The sequence below is a fragment of the Camelus bactrianus genome, chromosome 21, assembly GCF_048773025.1.
Source record: "Camelus bactrianus isolate YW-2024 breed Bactrian camel chromosome 21, ASM4877302v1, whole genome shotgun sequence".
Lineage (NCBI taxonomy): Eukaryota > Metazoa > Chordata > Mammalia > Artiodactyla > Camelidae > Camelus > Camelus bactrianus.
The window spans coordinates 14,706,186-14,722,243 of NC_133559.1; the positions used below are offsets into that span (position 1 = coordinate 14,706,186).

General features: G+C 44.2%; 1 protein-coding gene across 6 annotated transcripts in view; it reads left to right on the forward strand.

Annotated features, from left to right (window-relative positions):
- PBX1 (PBX homeobox 1) overlaps nucleotides 1-16,058 on the forward strand; it is a 316,263-nt gene that overhangs the window by 246,232 nt on the left and 53,973 nt on the right. For 3 of the 6 annotated variants that reach the window (XM_074349737.1, XM_074349735.1, XM_074349736.1), the window contains 2 exons: nucleotides 2,858-2,970; nucleotides 4,291-4,380. The exons of 1 other annotated variant lie outside the window; for it this stretch is intronic. In XM_074349737.1, the coding sequence (XP_074205838.1) occupies nucleotides 2,858-2,970; nucleotides 4,291-4,380 (203 nt within the window). The remainder of the gene's footprint in view (nucleotides 1-2,857; nucleotides 2,971-4,290; nucleotides 4,381-16,058) is intronic. 2 more of the 6 variants (XM_074349739.1, XM_074349738.1) reach the window with 1 other exon arrangement.

Sequence of the window (16,058 nt, forward strand, 5' to 3'; positions counted from 1 at the left end):
GCAAGTTTAGCTTGGTACACTCCCCAGGTGTCTGGACTGCAGCTTACATGAGCCACTTGCCTCCATTCCCAAGCCAAATTCAGACTCTGTTAATTGGCAAGCACGTCTCAAATTGTGCATCTAGTAATTGCTGATCATAGCTACCTGTAGGTAAGGTTCCCGACTGACCTTCTCAGAAAGCCAGGTCACTCTGTTGTAGTTCTTGGAGAATTCTACAGAGCCTCCAAGAGAGCCCATGGGCTACTTCTCTGTGAACCACATCCTACCCAGGAGGTTAGCCAACCCAGGATGAGTTCTTTCCAACTTGCAGTGCCAGGTGAGGGACGTGTCTTCCCCTCATTATTCAGATTTCCGTGTGGACTTGTGTCTGCTTTATTGCCATATTAGTGGCACTCGGGCTCTTCCCTCAGTGCAGTCACTGCCTCTAGATACTTATCACAGAGTCAGAAGCCAGGCAGTGTTGTACTCGGGTGTAGAGAGACTATGAAAAGCTGAAACAGCACAGCCAAGAGCACAGGGACTCTTCCTGCAGTTACTGCTCTGATTCAAATGCATTTGTACGTGAAGTACATTGATATGCGCATATTTATCTCTGTGTACAATAGGCAGCCAGACATATTTACAGTTTATCTATGCACATAGATTTCTTAAATCATCTGTGTCAGTTGCAGTGTATGTCTTGTAAATGGCACATTCCGTGCCTTCATGGTTCCATGGATGCCATGTTACTTGGCATCAGTGTAGCTCTTTGGGGGTTTCTCCCATTTCTCAGTTTGTGTGTTAATTTCCAATAAACTGTCAACCAAGCATATAGAATGTATGTTTATGACATGATACCTGGTTGAGAGCAACACAGAATACCTGGGCTTCAAAATGAATACTCTCGGGGTTGGGGGCGGTGGGAATCTGATATCCTATAAACAGTTGTAATTTGGGTTCTTAGAGCTGACAGTTCTTGGTTCTGATGACATCTAGCAGTTAGCATGTATTGTAGTATTTATTATAAAATGGTTTTTAAATTTAGGTTATATTGCTGCCATTGAAAGGTTTGAGCGGGAGGGATGTAACTAGAACATAGAAGCCTGGGTCTTACGTATCTGAACACGTGTGTGTTCTGTGCTACACACTGGGTCACCCACGGTGTTGGGAAGGACCACATTCATAGAAGAGTCCAGGCCAAAGCCTCTGCCTGCTGATTGGGTGTGAGCCACATCTGGTCTAATTTTGTACCTATTTTGCCTAAGACCCAACTTTTTAACTCTTTTCAGATCAGCTAACCTGAGAGATGTATGCCAGATGCGACAGGACATGTCACAGAGCTAGGGAGATGTCCTAGTTCTTTGGGTGGTGCTTGGGTTGTCCCCCACCCCCGAAAGCATTGCCTTTACCCCATGAGTAAGAATGGAGGGTCTGTTTAGATAGCAAAATACTTCTCTGGTCCCTTACATGTGGATGGACACCCTAAAGCACAAAGCAAAATGGGGATGTTTCTTAACTTGAGGTTGTCCCCAAGTGACTTGTCCTCAAGAAAATCATTGGGTTCCTCTAAATGGCTCTCGCCTTTGAAGAATGAGGACACCATGAATGGTTAAGCAGGGTGGCAGAGTTTAGAAGTCATTGCTAGTTAAGTGGTCCTTCCATGGAATAAAAAAGCCTCCTGTTCTGCTTAGCCTCAGCTCTTCATGGGAGGCGGGACAGCCCCCTAGGACAGTGTAAATCCCTATCTTGGGAGAAAAGCAAGTGTCAGAGCTGGGGCATGAATCATTGTTGGGCGATTCCACACGGATGATGGCTGTCTCCGAATTCAAGGGCAGGAGTGCGATTTGAGCAACGTAGGGATGGAAACAGCAGCGTGGAACTGACCTGGGTCCCTGAGGTCTCTCCTTTTCCAGGCTAACGTCATGTTTTAACCAAACCTTGCACGTTGAGCTTTCTGTCCTAATGCGCTGAGCTGCACGATGACTTCAGAATAATATTAAGCTTTTCACGGCTTTGTGTTGAGGTTGAGGGCGGGCTAGGTTTACCACAAGGGGACCAGTGGAACCTGAGTGGTGCCTACAGGCGGAGTCTCTGGGAGAAGGCTTCATCTCTTGGAGGTGAAAGCAGAAAGCTCTTCTTGAGGCCCTTATTATTATTATTATTTTATATTTCATGCATGCTTGAGGATTCCTGGTCCATTTTCTGTCTTGTCTTCCTCCAAAATGGCAGGTGGCAGGGAAGAGCATATTATTTTCATGTATTTTTGCAGTCCTCGTGGCTCATCTTGGACTGTTGACCACCCACCAGGGAATGTTGCCTCCTTTTTAGAAATCAGGACTGTCAGTGGCCCACATCACAGGGCCAGCCTTCCTGTGCGGCGTTGCCATCCTGCCCTCCCCTCCCAGGTGCTGCTCCCCACATGAGGGGAGATGGGTGCAGCAGTAGCTTACTTAGAATCCAGCCGAGAGCTCACGTGCGCCATCGTGGTGGCAGAAGTCTCGTTGACTGGCCCATATTCTCCAGCTTGCAGTCCCCCAGCCAATCCTAGCATTTTAGAGGCATGAAAGAGAGGTCCTACATCTAGAGACTGTCTCCAGTTCAAATAGACCAAGTTGAGAAGAATAAATGTTTCCTTTCTCAGCTTGAAGTTGCTAAGGGCCACCTGCGGTGAGACGTGGCTTCACATAACATGAATGATGTGCACCCTTTATAGCTTGCTCTGTTCTTCATGCTACTAACCAGGCTCTGTCGATGTTGTTTCCATGTTAGTTTTTATTTGGGGGGTTGCTCTGCATGCCATTCTTCCTCTTGGCTGATAGTTGCGGGGGTTGAGCCTTTTCCTTTCTGTGATTCAGGTGCCTCACTCTTTCCTTTCCAGGTTCTTCCAGTTCTTTTAACATGTCAAACTCTGGAGATTTGTTCATGGGCGTGCAGTCACTCAATGGGGATTCTTACCAAGGGGCCCAGGTTGGAGCCAACGTGCAATCACAGGTAGGGACCCAGCCAATGTGCCGCCAGGTGAATGCCTTAGAGTCCAAGAGCCCTCAGAGTACGGGCACTTCCTGCTTCTGGCCAGAGAGAGAGAGACAGAGAGAGAGAGACAGAGAGATGTAGAAACAGACCTTACCGACAACCAAACCAAAACAAAGACAACCATTGTCGTGGGGAATCTTGTCCACACTTTGTGAGTGCGTCTGGCTCTGGCTTGTCAGCCACCCTAGGAGGGTGGGAGAGGAGCCCAGGGGGAGGTGACCAAGGCCCATCAGGCGAGTGGACCCAGCGTATTCTCTGCTCAGTAAAGGGAAAGGGAGGAGGCGTTCGGTCCATGGGCTCACGCTCCAGGTCTCTCTCCAGTTTGCTGGTTCTCCACACTCAGCATTGCCCAAGCTGGAAGTCATGAATGCGCAGGCACATAGCTTGGTTTCCTGTTTTCACTTGAAGCCTTTAGTACTCCCAGCCAGGTTGACTAAACTCCTCTTCTCAGTCATCCTTTGTGTCAAGGGACTTGGGTTTCTGGTGATGAGTCTAAGTCCCTGCTGGGAAACAGAAATCAAGTCGTGTGGTGTCAGCCCTCAGTGCTCCCTATGGAGCCACTTGCCTGCATGATGGGGAAGGAGGCCATCCTCCCACCTCACCACGCAGCCTGACGCGACAGGGCGAAGTGGTGTTCTCTGGGTGGGAGCTGCGAGGGAAGTTCTGAGCCGTGCCCATCCAGTGGCCCCACCCTGCCTCTGGACCAGGAAGCATCACCTGCCTGGGACCAGATGAGCTGGCCGGTGACTCAGCCCCTTGCTCAGGAAACATTGCCTGGAAACAAGTTGGAGGAGATAATGGTCAGACTTTGGTCCGATGACTAAATAATTGGCCATTCTTTAAGTCCTCAGAAATACAGCATTAGTTGCACTGTTTACCCAGAGCCCCTCTAAACAGAACCTTGACCTTTCTAGGAGTTCCCAGCCGAGAAGTTATGTAGGATGATCTGGAGGGAAGGGGGAGTGCCATCACCCTCCCTCCTCCAACCCCCGTCTCGCCCAGCCATCTCATGCCGCATCGTGGAATTTGTTTCAATGTTGGGAATCCCAGCTTTCTTCTACCATTTTACTGTCTTGCCTACTGAACTCAGAAAGGGTAATGGATTTGGGGTAGTGAGGAGACCCAGCCTCCTCCTCATGGTTCCTTTCCCAGGAAGACTCTCTCCAACGACCGCATTAATTCGGCATGCCCAAATGGTAGCCCGCGTGATGATGACCTGCCTCCCTTTCCCTGCACCTCCCTGACTAATTTCCTCTCTGTTGTTGTTCGTCTGTTTAGGTGGATACCCTTCGCCATGTTATCAGCCAGACAGGAGGATACAGTGACGGACTCGCAGCCAGTCAGATGTACAGTCCGCAGGGCATCAGTGTAAGAAAACAAGGCTCCCCCCACCCTTTGTTTTCATTCTCTCACTACCAATTATTTCAAAGCCATGGGGCTCAGAATGCCACTTAGTAGGGCTTAGCTTCACGGTCACCTAGTTTCTTGCTTCTGTATCGGTCACGCCGTCGGCAGCATTCTACCCTCAAAAAAGTGGCGATTGGGCAGGCTTCATGCAGGCAGCTGGCGTCTAGGGCTGTCACACACAATCAGTGTTTGCGTGGCACCTGCGGCCACATGCGTTCAGCCGAGAGGGGCTGCTAAACAGGTGACACCTAGTACAACGGTGGTAGGAAATGTCGCCACGAGCTGGGGTCTGGGAACCTGGGGAGAAAGACCCGTAGCCAGAATCCATGGCATCCAGGTCTGTGGTCTTTTTTTTTTTCTAAAAAAAAAAAAGAAAAACCTTCCTCCAATCTAAGGACGATTAAAAAAAAATTAACGCCGAGGCTGGGCATGTTGAAGGGATGGGGAGGGGGACAGACCATCTTCTACTTGTTCTTGGGTGCGCTGGCGGCTCCTGACTAGCATGAAAATTCATAGCGACAAGCTATGTCGCACAGAGTGAAATCGATCAGACAGACACAAGGAGACCCGAGTGTAGATTTGGGACAGCAATCCAACTTGATTTCTCAGATCAATCGTCCGCTATCTCAGCAGCGGTGACAGCAAGCTGGGACAAGAGGGCAGCCTGGAAAAGGAGGCCGTTCTTTCGATCAGGGGTGATTTCCTGGGCTTTTAGAGGTCGTCTGATGCTCCAGTAGAGCTATTGGCTCAGAGCCACCCAAGAAAACTGTGATTGGATGATGGTGGTGATTTTTTGGGGTTGTTTCTGTTATGATTAAAGTAAATTGGGGACGGAAGGAAGGAGAGGTGGGCGTAGCGTATAAGCGTAATCCTAGTTTATTCTAATTGAGGTGTAGTGTCTGCGATGAAAAAGTCCTTCAACTCTGCGTTGGTGAAATCATATGTGAGTGTGGCCAGATTGCAAGGGAGCAAAGAAACACCAGCTGTTTCATCAGACGAGGAATGGTTGAAAGAATTAGGAATTATTAAGCCCACGAAAGAGTAGATCTGGGTGGTAATAGTTTTAAACACGCCATCACCTGTGAGAGAGATTGGAATCATCGTGCGTGACCTAAAGAGGGCAGGGTAGGTCACTGAGGGGAAGATTCAGAGAAACGCGTTTCACTTCAACATTTGAAGGGCCTTTCTCACAGTCAAGAGTTGTCCGAAGAAGGGACTGGCTGCCTCTGGAAGCCAAGAATTCCCCTCATTGGAACGTTCAAACATGGTTTGGCTAACTACTTGGAAAGAATGTTGTAGACGGGAGGTAAGCACCAGGTGGTGAGTGTCTTGGTGACTTTTCAGACCCCTTCCAATTAGGAATTCTCTATTTTCTACCTTCCTTAGGCAGAATCTGCTCTGAGTTGATATAATAAGTACCAGGTTCCTCTTCTCAAGGGAAGGAGGTCAGTCAGAGTTGACCCTGGTAAACATAACTCTGGGTAACTGGGTCCCTTTTTTTTTTAAAGGGTTTCCAGAGCAAATGGGTTCTCTCCTTCCTGTGCTCACACTGATTGTTATTACTGTGTTCATGGCTAACTTGCCAGGCGCCTGCTTAGAAAAATAGGAGATACCATGGTGGAGAATTGGGTTCTCAAAAATGGTTTCCATAGCTCTGTGCGTGGTGGTGGCGGGGAGTTTTCAGGCACATAAGCATGTATGCATTTCCTGAATCTTCTTGAGCTGTAAGAGATTTTTCTAGAAAAAGATCTGCTCTGCATGTAAGTAGAAGAGAGGATCACGAGGAAAGTACGAGAGTTGGGGGACGAGGATATAGGCACATTCGAAAAGGGAACTGAAGAAAGTCTACGTGGCTGGGCAGGAAATGGGGCTGCCGGTTCTGTTATTCAGCACCTTTCTTTCCTAACTGGGGAGCATAGAAGAGAGGGGCCCTCAGCCTCGGGCTTGGGGGTGGGGGAATGGGTCACCGTTGGCCCCTCTGACATCATCTCGTGGGCTGGGAATCATTTCTGAAATGGTGTAACCAAACTCGTGTGGACAGTTATGTCCGATGACATAAGCCCACCACAAAAACGGGGCTGGCAAACGCCACTTGAAAGCATCTCATTTTGTGTTGATTATTTTTCCCCCCTGTGAACTGTAAGTTTATTTGATTTCTGGGTCTTTAATCTGCAGAGTAAATGAATCCAAGGCAGATCATGATACGGGATGTTCCTTTGGTATCAGTTTGAAGTTGTGCCACCTGCAGGAGCCTCAGCTTGGCAGAGGGACATGTATTCTTAGGTATTAGACGCTGCTCCCTGTGTTATGTGCAGAGAGGCCTCTGGCTGCCAGAAGGGAGAGAGAGGGAAAAAAAAAAAAAGGGGGGGAGGGAGAGAGAAGAGACAAGGACAGGAATGAAAGAATTGAGCCAAGGAGTAAAAATAAACAGTCCCTAAACCCAGGGCAGCAGTGGAATTCCCAGCTGGGCTCTGGATTGTGTTTCATTCCGCGGAGGACGTTTTCTGGGCAGCCTTTCTCGACTCCCCTGGCCGCGTTCTCACAGCACCCACACCTTCTCCGACCAGTGTCTATTTTAAATCCTGTAGAGTTCAGACCACTTGCTTTTAACCCGAGGGGGCTGCAAGGGTGCAGTGGTCAGAGCCCTGTGATGGGGGTTGGGAGACTCCCGCCCTGGTGACTCTCATGTGTCTGAGGACAGACGTCAAATGCTCTTTTATAAAATGGGGCCAGTAATTCCCACTCTTCATACCTCAAGGGCTGTATTAGGGCAAAGGAGAAAATCGGCAGGAAAGGGCTTGGCAAAGCATAGCTTGTTCCACGTGAATGCAGTAGGAAAAATCGTTCTAAGTGAGAACTTTCCAAGTTGACCTTTTTTCTCCCTTTGTGGGAGCAGTCTTCTCGATAGGGAGTTCCTAGTGGGGGGAGGTTAGGTCTCAGTTGTCACTTTTTTTCCTCTTCTGATGGAAAAGTATGCTTTCAAAAGCAATATCGAGTTGTGCCGGGCCGAAGGGCCCCCTTCCCCAGCCGTGGTGAGCGTTAAGTGATGCCTCCTTGAGTGCTTTGTGCTCACAAATGACAACGGGCAGTGCTTACTGGGTTTAGAGTAATGGAGGGAGATTAGGTCACTTCTCTGTCGATCGGACAGACTTGAAGACCACATCCCCTTATTCCTGTCCCTTCCCACTGCCACCATCCTTGTTCTAGAAATAGTTCATTCGCTGGACTTTTGTGATTATATCCGAGTTACTGTTCCTGCCTTTATTTCTCCTGCACTCATCCCCTGAGTGTCATCATTCCTTGCCCAGAAATCACACCTCTCTTACCTAGCTGAGCAGGTAGCCTGAGATTCAGAGTCTTTCCAATCCTTTCCTCTCGTCCTGTCATCCAGTAAACTTTGGATGCCAGGCAACGTGGCCAGCTGACCTCTACCTAGTGATGGGTGTTCCCCTACATCCACTCATGTGTGCTGACTATGCAAATGTCCTTTCTTCCTCCATCACCTTCCGCGCCCCACCCTACTCTCAAAATCCCACGTCCAGCTCCTCCTTACTGTCTGTTCTTTGTGTCTTTCTTTCCTGAATATGTGTGTGGTCCTAAAATGCCTCTGTGAGCTGCTCAAATCACATTTGTTGAAGGAATAAATCAGACAGAAAACAAGCTACCACTAAATTTAAAAACACGTTTTGAGGACCAATAGCCACATCTTCTATAACAGCTGTAAAGTATCTAGTGATGATTTTTATTTGAAATGCCTTACTTATCTGCCCATAGACTGTCTTTTTTCAATTCAGAAAGCTTAAGTCTTTCTTTTTGGGAAAAGTTTCTAAACTTTTTGACCAGTGCAGATTCTCTGAGAATAAAATTCAGATCAGTATTAAATAGGGGAGGTTATATAGTGATGCTGTTGTTCAGAATTCTCTCTTTGAATTCTTTAACGCCACCTTTTCCTAAAAGAGTCATCCTTATCAAAACCTGTTTTTTGGATGGCCATCCACGTAGCAATGGAACGTCGTTCCTCATGGGGCTCTCTATGCTGTCTCTACCAGACACGGGAGCGGAACCTGCACGAACAAACTGGTGGAAGGTGGCAGCACCTTGAAGTCAGGAAACTTGGATTCTTCTTGTGGCTTTTCTTCCGGCAAGTCCTTTCATCTCTGTATCGTTGCATCATCTGCCAAATTTACCCGATAAACAAGCTCTAAGGTCCTTTCAACTCAGTCGTTCTGGAGTCCTACAAGGATGCTCTTTGATTCTTACTGTTCACTCAAGGCACACCAGGCTCAACTGTAGGTTCCTGTTTCCAGAAAACTTGCCTCTGTTTAGTCTCCGCCATACTTCCATACGCCCACCCCATCACTTCCCCCTCCAGCTGTATCTTGAGGGAAGGAGGATGAGCTTGCATTACAGGACCTTCTCCCTTTGAATTCTCAGAGATTGGTGGTAGCAGAAACATTATTCTTTAGGGTGAAACTATTTTTAATTATTTTTAAACGTGAGTTAAGGGAGTGAGTTCACTCCAGCCACATCTTAAATGTCAGTAGATACCCGATAAGATTTTTCTTATTCAAGAGTTTTAATGAAAATGAACATACAGTCTTAGCATTCTCTCTATAAAGGCAAAGTGCCATGAACGTCAGTTTATGGCTGAAAAATCTCATTGATTTTGCTTTGTGATAATTAGAGTAGTGGGAAAATAGAGCTGAAGCTTTGATCTCTGTAAACCATTAACATACGTGTTTTTTATTTTTGTTTGTGCTTTCTCCCATGTTAGGCAAAGAGACAAAAGGACATTTATAAATGTAAGAAAATAAATAAAATATAAATCATTAGGACCAAAAATAGCAAACCATTTAAGTGAATGTGTTTCAGGCATTCGGAAATCACGAGGGTTACTTGGTCACACTCGGCCACAGGCCATCATTTTAATTTTTTTGTCAACTACTTCTGTGAGACCTCCTTCCACTTAAAGTGTATGTTAATAAGATGTCGCCACACGTGGCGTTGTAGGACTGGGGAGGGAGGGCGATCATTAAAATCATATGCAGATCTTTAAAAACTCACTTTAATTATATGGCATTTTAATTTTTCTACCAAGCCAAATGTGAATTTTGAAGATATTAAGCCATATTCAGATGTGCTCCCAGTTAGTTGCCTTTGGGTACCTTCTGGTATGGTGGCCAGGGACCAGTGAGTGGCCCTGGGCTGGGGGGTAAAAGGAGTGAGGGTGATGGACAGGCCTGAATAAGGTGCACCAACCTCCACGGGTTTGAAAGCAGCAGTGTAGGGTAGGGTAGGTGGACTCCTGCCTTCAGGAGGTTTGCAGCCTTATCACAGAGCCAAGGGGAAACAGTAAGTCCCTTTAGCTTTTTACATGATGGTGCCTTTAAGCCTTAATACCATATCAACTGAGCATTTGAGACCAGAAAAGCATTTTATTTGCGCCAACAATACTTGGAGCAGCAAAATAAAAAAAAATTTTAAAAAAAAGCCCCCATATCGTAATGTCATATGCCATCCGTTGTTTTTCCCCAGCTGCGACATGAAAGCCTGTAAAAATATAGAGGGTGAATGAGGCTAAATCATTCAATGGCATATTCGTTCATTTATACATTCATGTATTCATTCATGTATTCATTCATTCATTCAGCAAATATGTCATCAGTAGCATTTTTGACCTCAGGGAATGTGGCTACATCATAATACATCCAGGTCAAATTGGAAAAATGCTGATGCCAATGAGGATGTATTTTAACTTTCAGTCTCACTCAGCACCTTGTCTGAGATGAGGTTTCCTGTTCTTGGAATCCTAGGACAGGGGAGCCAGTCAGCTCTGCAGTTCAGGAGGGAATTTGAAATTAAGTTATGTGGCAGAAGAGAGGAAATCCAAGACCAACTAGCGATAGATAGAGAAATCTACCCTCCTCCCCACAAAAAAGCCATCCCGTGGACTGGGAAGAAGTGTCCTTTTGTGGAGACTCCTTACCTCGTTGTAGAAGTAGTCATGACGAATGTCATTGACCTCAAGCCTAGAAATACAGTCACCGCAAAACATCGTCACATTTACAGCGTGAGTGGAGTGTCATGCACATGGGTACACGGCTTCCACTCCTTACACTTCTTCCTCTGGGACTGTGGACAAGTCACTTTCCCTCGATAGGGCTCAGCTTCCTGAAATCTAAAAAGGACAGTTGAGCTAGAGAATGCCAAAGCCCCTCTTCCAGTGCCCTGTTCTACTTGTAAACATGTTTTTCCATTCCCAAGAAAACCCAAGATTAGAGGACATACTTCAAAGCTATAAGTGAAAGAGAAATTTGTGTTTGGGGGGAAGATGCCCATACGTGACATGACAGTAATGCACACAACACACCGTGCTGGTTTTATGGGGACTGATGCCTCAGCGTCCTGCCCAGTTGGGCCCACGTCTGTCCCTGCAGCCGTGCTGTCCCTGGGCTGTGATCAGGTTAGTTGTTCCGGACTCAGGTTGATCCTGCCTTCTGCTCTGTGAAGAAAAAAGTCACAACCGCCAAAAGGCAGTTTGTTTCGTGGTTGCTCCCAAAAGTGGCACGACCCCTTTAGACCTCAGTAAATGTTAAGCTGATTCAATTGGCTGGATTTCTTTGTGGAAAACGTTAGCATTAGCATTGATTTCAGAAGCTGACCCCCTCTTCTTGCCTTCGAGGAGGGAATTCCACATTTTGGACAAGTTTGTTTTCAGGTAAAAGTATTAGACCTCTTTTTAGAAAATCTAATTGTTATTTTTAAATTTGGTGCATTTAAAAAATGCACCTCTGGCTCTAATTGAGTTTGGGGAAATTCTTTTCCATATCTTTAAATATTAAGGATTTAGAGCTCTATAAATATTCTCTGGTCCACCAGAGAAATAAGGCAGAAGGCATGGCTAACTTGACTGGGCAGAAGGCTTGGCTAACATGGAACAATTAACCAGAGAAGTAAATAAATGAATAAATGCTTTATTCAACAAGTTTATAGGGAACCATCTGACATCCAGCACCAGTAATTCAAATATCAACAGGACATGATTCTTGCCCTCTGTGAAGTCACAGAAAGCTTGAAGGACTGGGAGTGACTCACTTCAGTCCACTACTTTCTCTGAAAGGGAAGGACTACACCACTGAATATAGTCAATATAAGATTATTTTTGAAGAACTGGGGGAATGGCCGTTGTAAGAGTTATTTACGTATGTGTAACTATACTCCTATCAACCGAAAATGAGTTGCTTATAAACATGGATTGACATCTGCCATCCTTTTTTAGGTTTGCAAGTGACTATGCCAAAAGCTGTTCTTTCCTTCTAGAACCGTGCTATCCTAAAGACTTTTTTTTTCACCCTGGTGGAAATGCTCTATTTCAGTGCTGTCCTGTAAGGGAACCATTAGCCACACATGGCTGTTGAGTACTCGAAGTGTGGCTATTGTGACTAAGAAAATGAATTTTTAATTGAATTTAATTTGAATTAATTTCAATTTCAATAGCCACACGTGGCTAGTGGCTGCTATGTCAGACAGCACAGTTCTAGATGCTCTGTCCAGGTGTTTGGTAGCCACTGAAGGTGGCAGGATAGCGCTGGAGCGCCGACCATGCTGTGAAAACAGGGTAGACTTCCTAACACAGAGCACACAGAGGCATGCTTTCTGCTTCAGTAAGCCTTTCCTCATATAAATAGAACTCTTTACTAAAAATTAACCATGTGCAAGAAGTTAAATTCAGACTAGCGTAATGTGCTTTAAACAATGAAATAATATGGAGGAAGATTTAAAATATAAATATATAAGCACCTTGATTTAGTATGGTTCCATTTGCCGTAATTTCCAACTCTTGTCTGCCACTAATTCATCTAACCTAATAATTTTTCAAGCCTAAGCCGGACATCTCTTTGAACTCATCTTCATTTGAACCTTTATTTCTGAAGACTCTTGGGGACTTAGTGAGGTCCAGTCTCTGTTTCAGATCTCCCAGGTGCCTGAAGACTTCGCTGGCAGCTTCTGCTTAGCTGTTCCTTTCTCCCTGCCCTGCTAGTGTGACCTGCAAGTCCGCATCCTTGGCATCACCTGGGAATTTGAGATCAGTGCAGAATCGCAGGCCTGCCCAGAGTGTTAGGTCATTCTGCATTTTAACCAGACCTTCTGGGGATTTCTAAGCAGATTGAGTTCGAGAAGCCCTGTTCTAGCGGCTGAAGCCTTCCCCTAAGACTTACCTAAGAGGAGGAATCATGCTGCTATCTTTACATTAAGGAGCCTACCTTTTTAAAATTCTCCAACATTTTATGTTGAAGTTTTCAAACATGCAGAAAATTTAGAAGAATTTTACAGTATTCCTACCACCTAGATCCGGTCATTAATATATGATTTCACTGGCTTCCTCGTGTGTCCGTCTGTCTGAATCTGCATCTTTACATTCATCTGTCAGTTCATCTTATTTTTTGATGCCTTTCAAGATAAATTATAGACAACAGTACACTTGCACTGAAATAAATACTACTGGTATACGTATCATTAACTAGAGTTCGATATTTGTTCGCAGTTTTTTCCTCTTCTAAAGTAAAATTTTACACAATTAAATGTACAGACCATAAGTGTACATTCTCGAAGTTTTGACAAATGTAATATACTTGCATGTAAATTTACTACCCTTTATTATCTTGTGTCTACCCCTTTCCCATAGTTTACAAAAACAGACAAAAAGAAAGAAACAGGACAGAGCCCCAAGTTATCCACAGAATAGTCTAGTCTTTTCCAACCACCACTCAGGTGTTCACCTCCCCCTCCCCCCCCCCCAGCTACTACTGACCCCTTCACTCTTATAGCCAAACTCCGCTAAAAAGGCCATTTTCTAATTGAATAAGATGGTTTAGTCTACATTTGCCTAAGGTTCTGACTTGCTGTGCCTGCTTTTAAAGGGACTTATATCCCTCTTCCATACTAAGAACTTTTCAAAATATATAAAAATAGAAATTAATGGTACTGGACAATTACAGTATGATTTTCTCACTTGTAAGACATTACATCTCTCCTCTTATCTTTTGCTGTTTCTCCCTCTTTCTTCTCTGGTGTCCTTCAGCTTGAAGTCCAATTCCTTTTTGGAAGCCTCCCACAAACTTCTACAAACTTACTATGTTTCAAAGTCACACACCTGTCTGAAATTGTGCTTCATCTCCTTAGGGAGGTGATCTACCGTGGGAGTGTAGAAGCCTATCCTCAGCCGACCTGTAGGCTAAGAGGATGCTCTGCAAGAGGATGAGATTCTGATGAGGGAAGTTTCAGGTCCCTCGCTCTCCAAAGCTCAGGAGTTCTAGTGAGACCCAACATAAAAAAAGCACAACTAATTAAGTGCTTCAGGTTCTGGGGATAACTTGAGCATCCACCAATATCCAGACTACGTGAATACTAACTCATAACATTGACTGAGTGCCCTAATATAGACCGATGTCTCTGTAAACATTCTCATCCCCATCCTAAGGATGAGAAAACAGAGACTCGGAGAGGTTAAGTAGGTTGCCCAAGATCAAAGAGCCCGCTGGTGACAGAGCCAGGCTGTGGACCCAAGACAGTCTAACCTCAAAGCTTCTATTCTTTCCCTTTATCCAGAGGGAACCTTGAACCTTTACTCCTTACGCTCAATGAAGGGAGGTGGCAAGAAACTTACAGTAAGAGAATCCATTATGTTTCCTGGTAATAAATATTTTGGAGCCTGGCTGACATGGAAAAGAATGATAAGAACTCAGTTATGACTGTCGTGTTACATATCCTTTCAGGGCAGCAGATAGAAGGCTTGAGACTGGTTGGTTCTTTTTTTAATGAAAATTAAATCTAAAAATTATATAGAAAGTCCTTCCCTGGGTATAGCTTACTCTGCATGGCTATTGTGTCGTATTTGGTTAACCAACTTAGTCAGGGACCCAGTGATCACACATGAGAGAGAAGAAAGATTTAGATCAAGTGTCTCTTCATGGAGAGATTTGGTGATTCATTAAAATAGTTGGCAAGAAGTGCCAGGAATCTAGGTCTAAAATATCAGTAGAGTTTTTTCTTTCTTTCTTTTTTTAATTTGAAGACAGTAAAATGGAAGAAGAGGAAAATTTTGCCTATTAATTGATTACACGTGTTAAGTATCGTTTTAGAAGATGGATGATCCACATTGAAGAAACTAGGGGATTAACTATAGAAGTAACAGTTCTCCTTAGACCAACAGAAAAGATAAAAAGGGGCCACCTTGCTTCACTGGGCCAGGACTTCGAGCAAGACGGTCCCTCTTTGTCAACACTTAACACTCAGCATTTTTAATAATTAAAAAGGATGAAAAATAAAAACTGCGAGTTAAAAGAAAAAGCGCAGCAAGGTACACAGATAATACAGGATGAATAAAACTAGAAAAATTAAATAGAAAAAAAAAAAGAATGGCAAATACTAAATTGAAAAGAGCCAGGAAATAAGAAAAACAAAACTAGGAAGAAAAAATACACTAATGAACTACAAGGCAATGGAAGGCTGGAAGTGGCAGCAGAAGGATAAAAACTGCACGTGAAGTGGCAAGAGGAAGGTTAAAAGCAATTAAGACACACAGGTACTAAACAGAACAATAAAAACGCAGAATAAGCTAGGATGAGTGGTTAAAACAGACAGCATATCTGCTAAGAACATACTTAAAAAGATTATAAAACAGAGCAAGTAGTAATAAAACAAGGAAGTGGTATAAAGCAGTACATTAAAGAACAATTAAAAAACAATAAGAAGAGAAAATTAATGGGCTAAAATGACATTTAATAATTGTATTAATAACTAACACATATTGACTTCTCTCCATGTGTTAGGCACTCTATATGCATTAACTGATTTAATTCAAGTTTGTGAAAGTAATTAAGACATTTTAAAAAATGTAAACTAAACACTAAAAAAGTTCAGAGGGGGACAAAATCAGGCATCAGAACAACCAAAAATCTAAAGGTTAGAAAAAATAAACCCACAGGTGTCAGTTTTCATTCCTTGTCTCATGTGATTACTTTTGATGTTGAAAATCACCAAGGCGGCAGGAGGGTACAGTAACTCAGTGGTAGGTGCATGCTTAGCATGCGCGAGGTCCTCACTTCAATCCCTGGTACCTCCATTTAAAAAAAAAAATTTTTTAAAGAAAAAGAAGATCACTGAGTACCTGCACTGGCACTTCTTCTGTGGAGCACAGTTTCCAGAAGTGCTGGTAGATATGTTGGTTCTTCCCTCCTCTTGTCCTAGTAAGCTTAGCCTTTCCTAGAGACATTCATTCTGAGTAAAAGAAAGAAAAATGCTTTATGATACTGCTTATATATAGAATCTTAAAAAAAAAAATGAACTTATCTACAAAACAGACTCACAGACATAGAGAACAAACTTATGGTTACCAGGGGGAAAAGGGGGTGTGAAAGGATAAATTGGGAGTTTGAAAACTGCACCTCTTAGGAAGTGATGGAAATGGTAGCTATCTTGATTGTGGTGGTGGTTTCATTGGTGGATACACAGCTATCAAAATTCATTAAACTGTACATCTGACTATATGTAGTTCACTGTACAGGAACAAACCACAATAATGATGTTTAAAAAAATCCTTAAGCAACAGAATCTATGGCCCAGGAACTGTGGCAGTA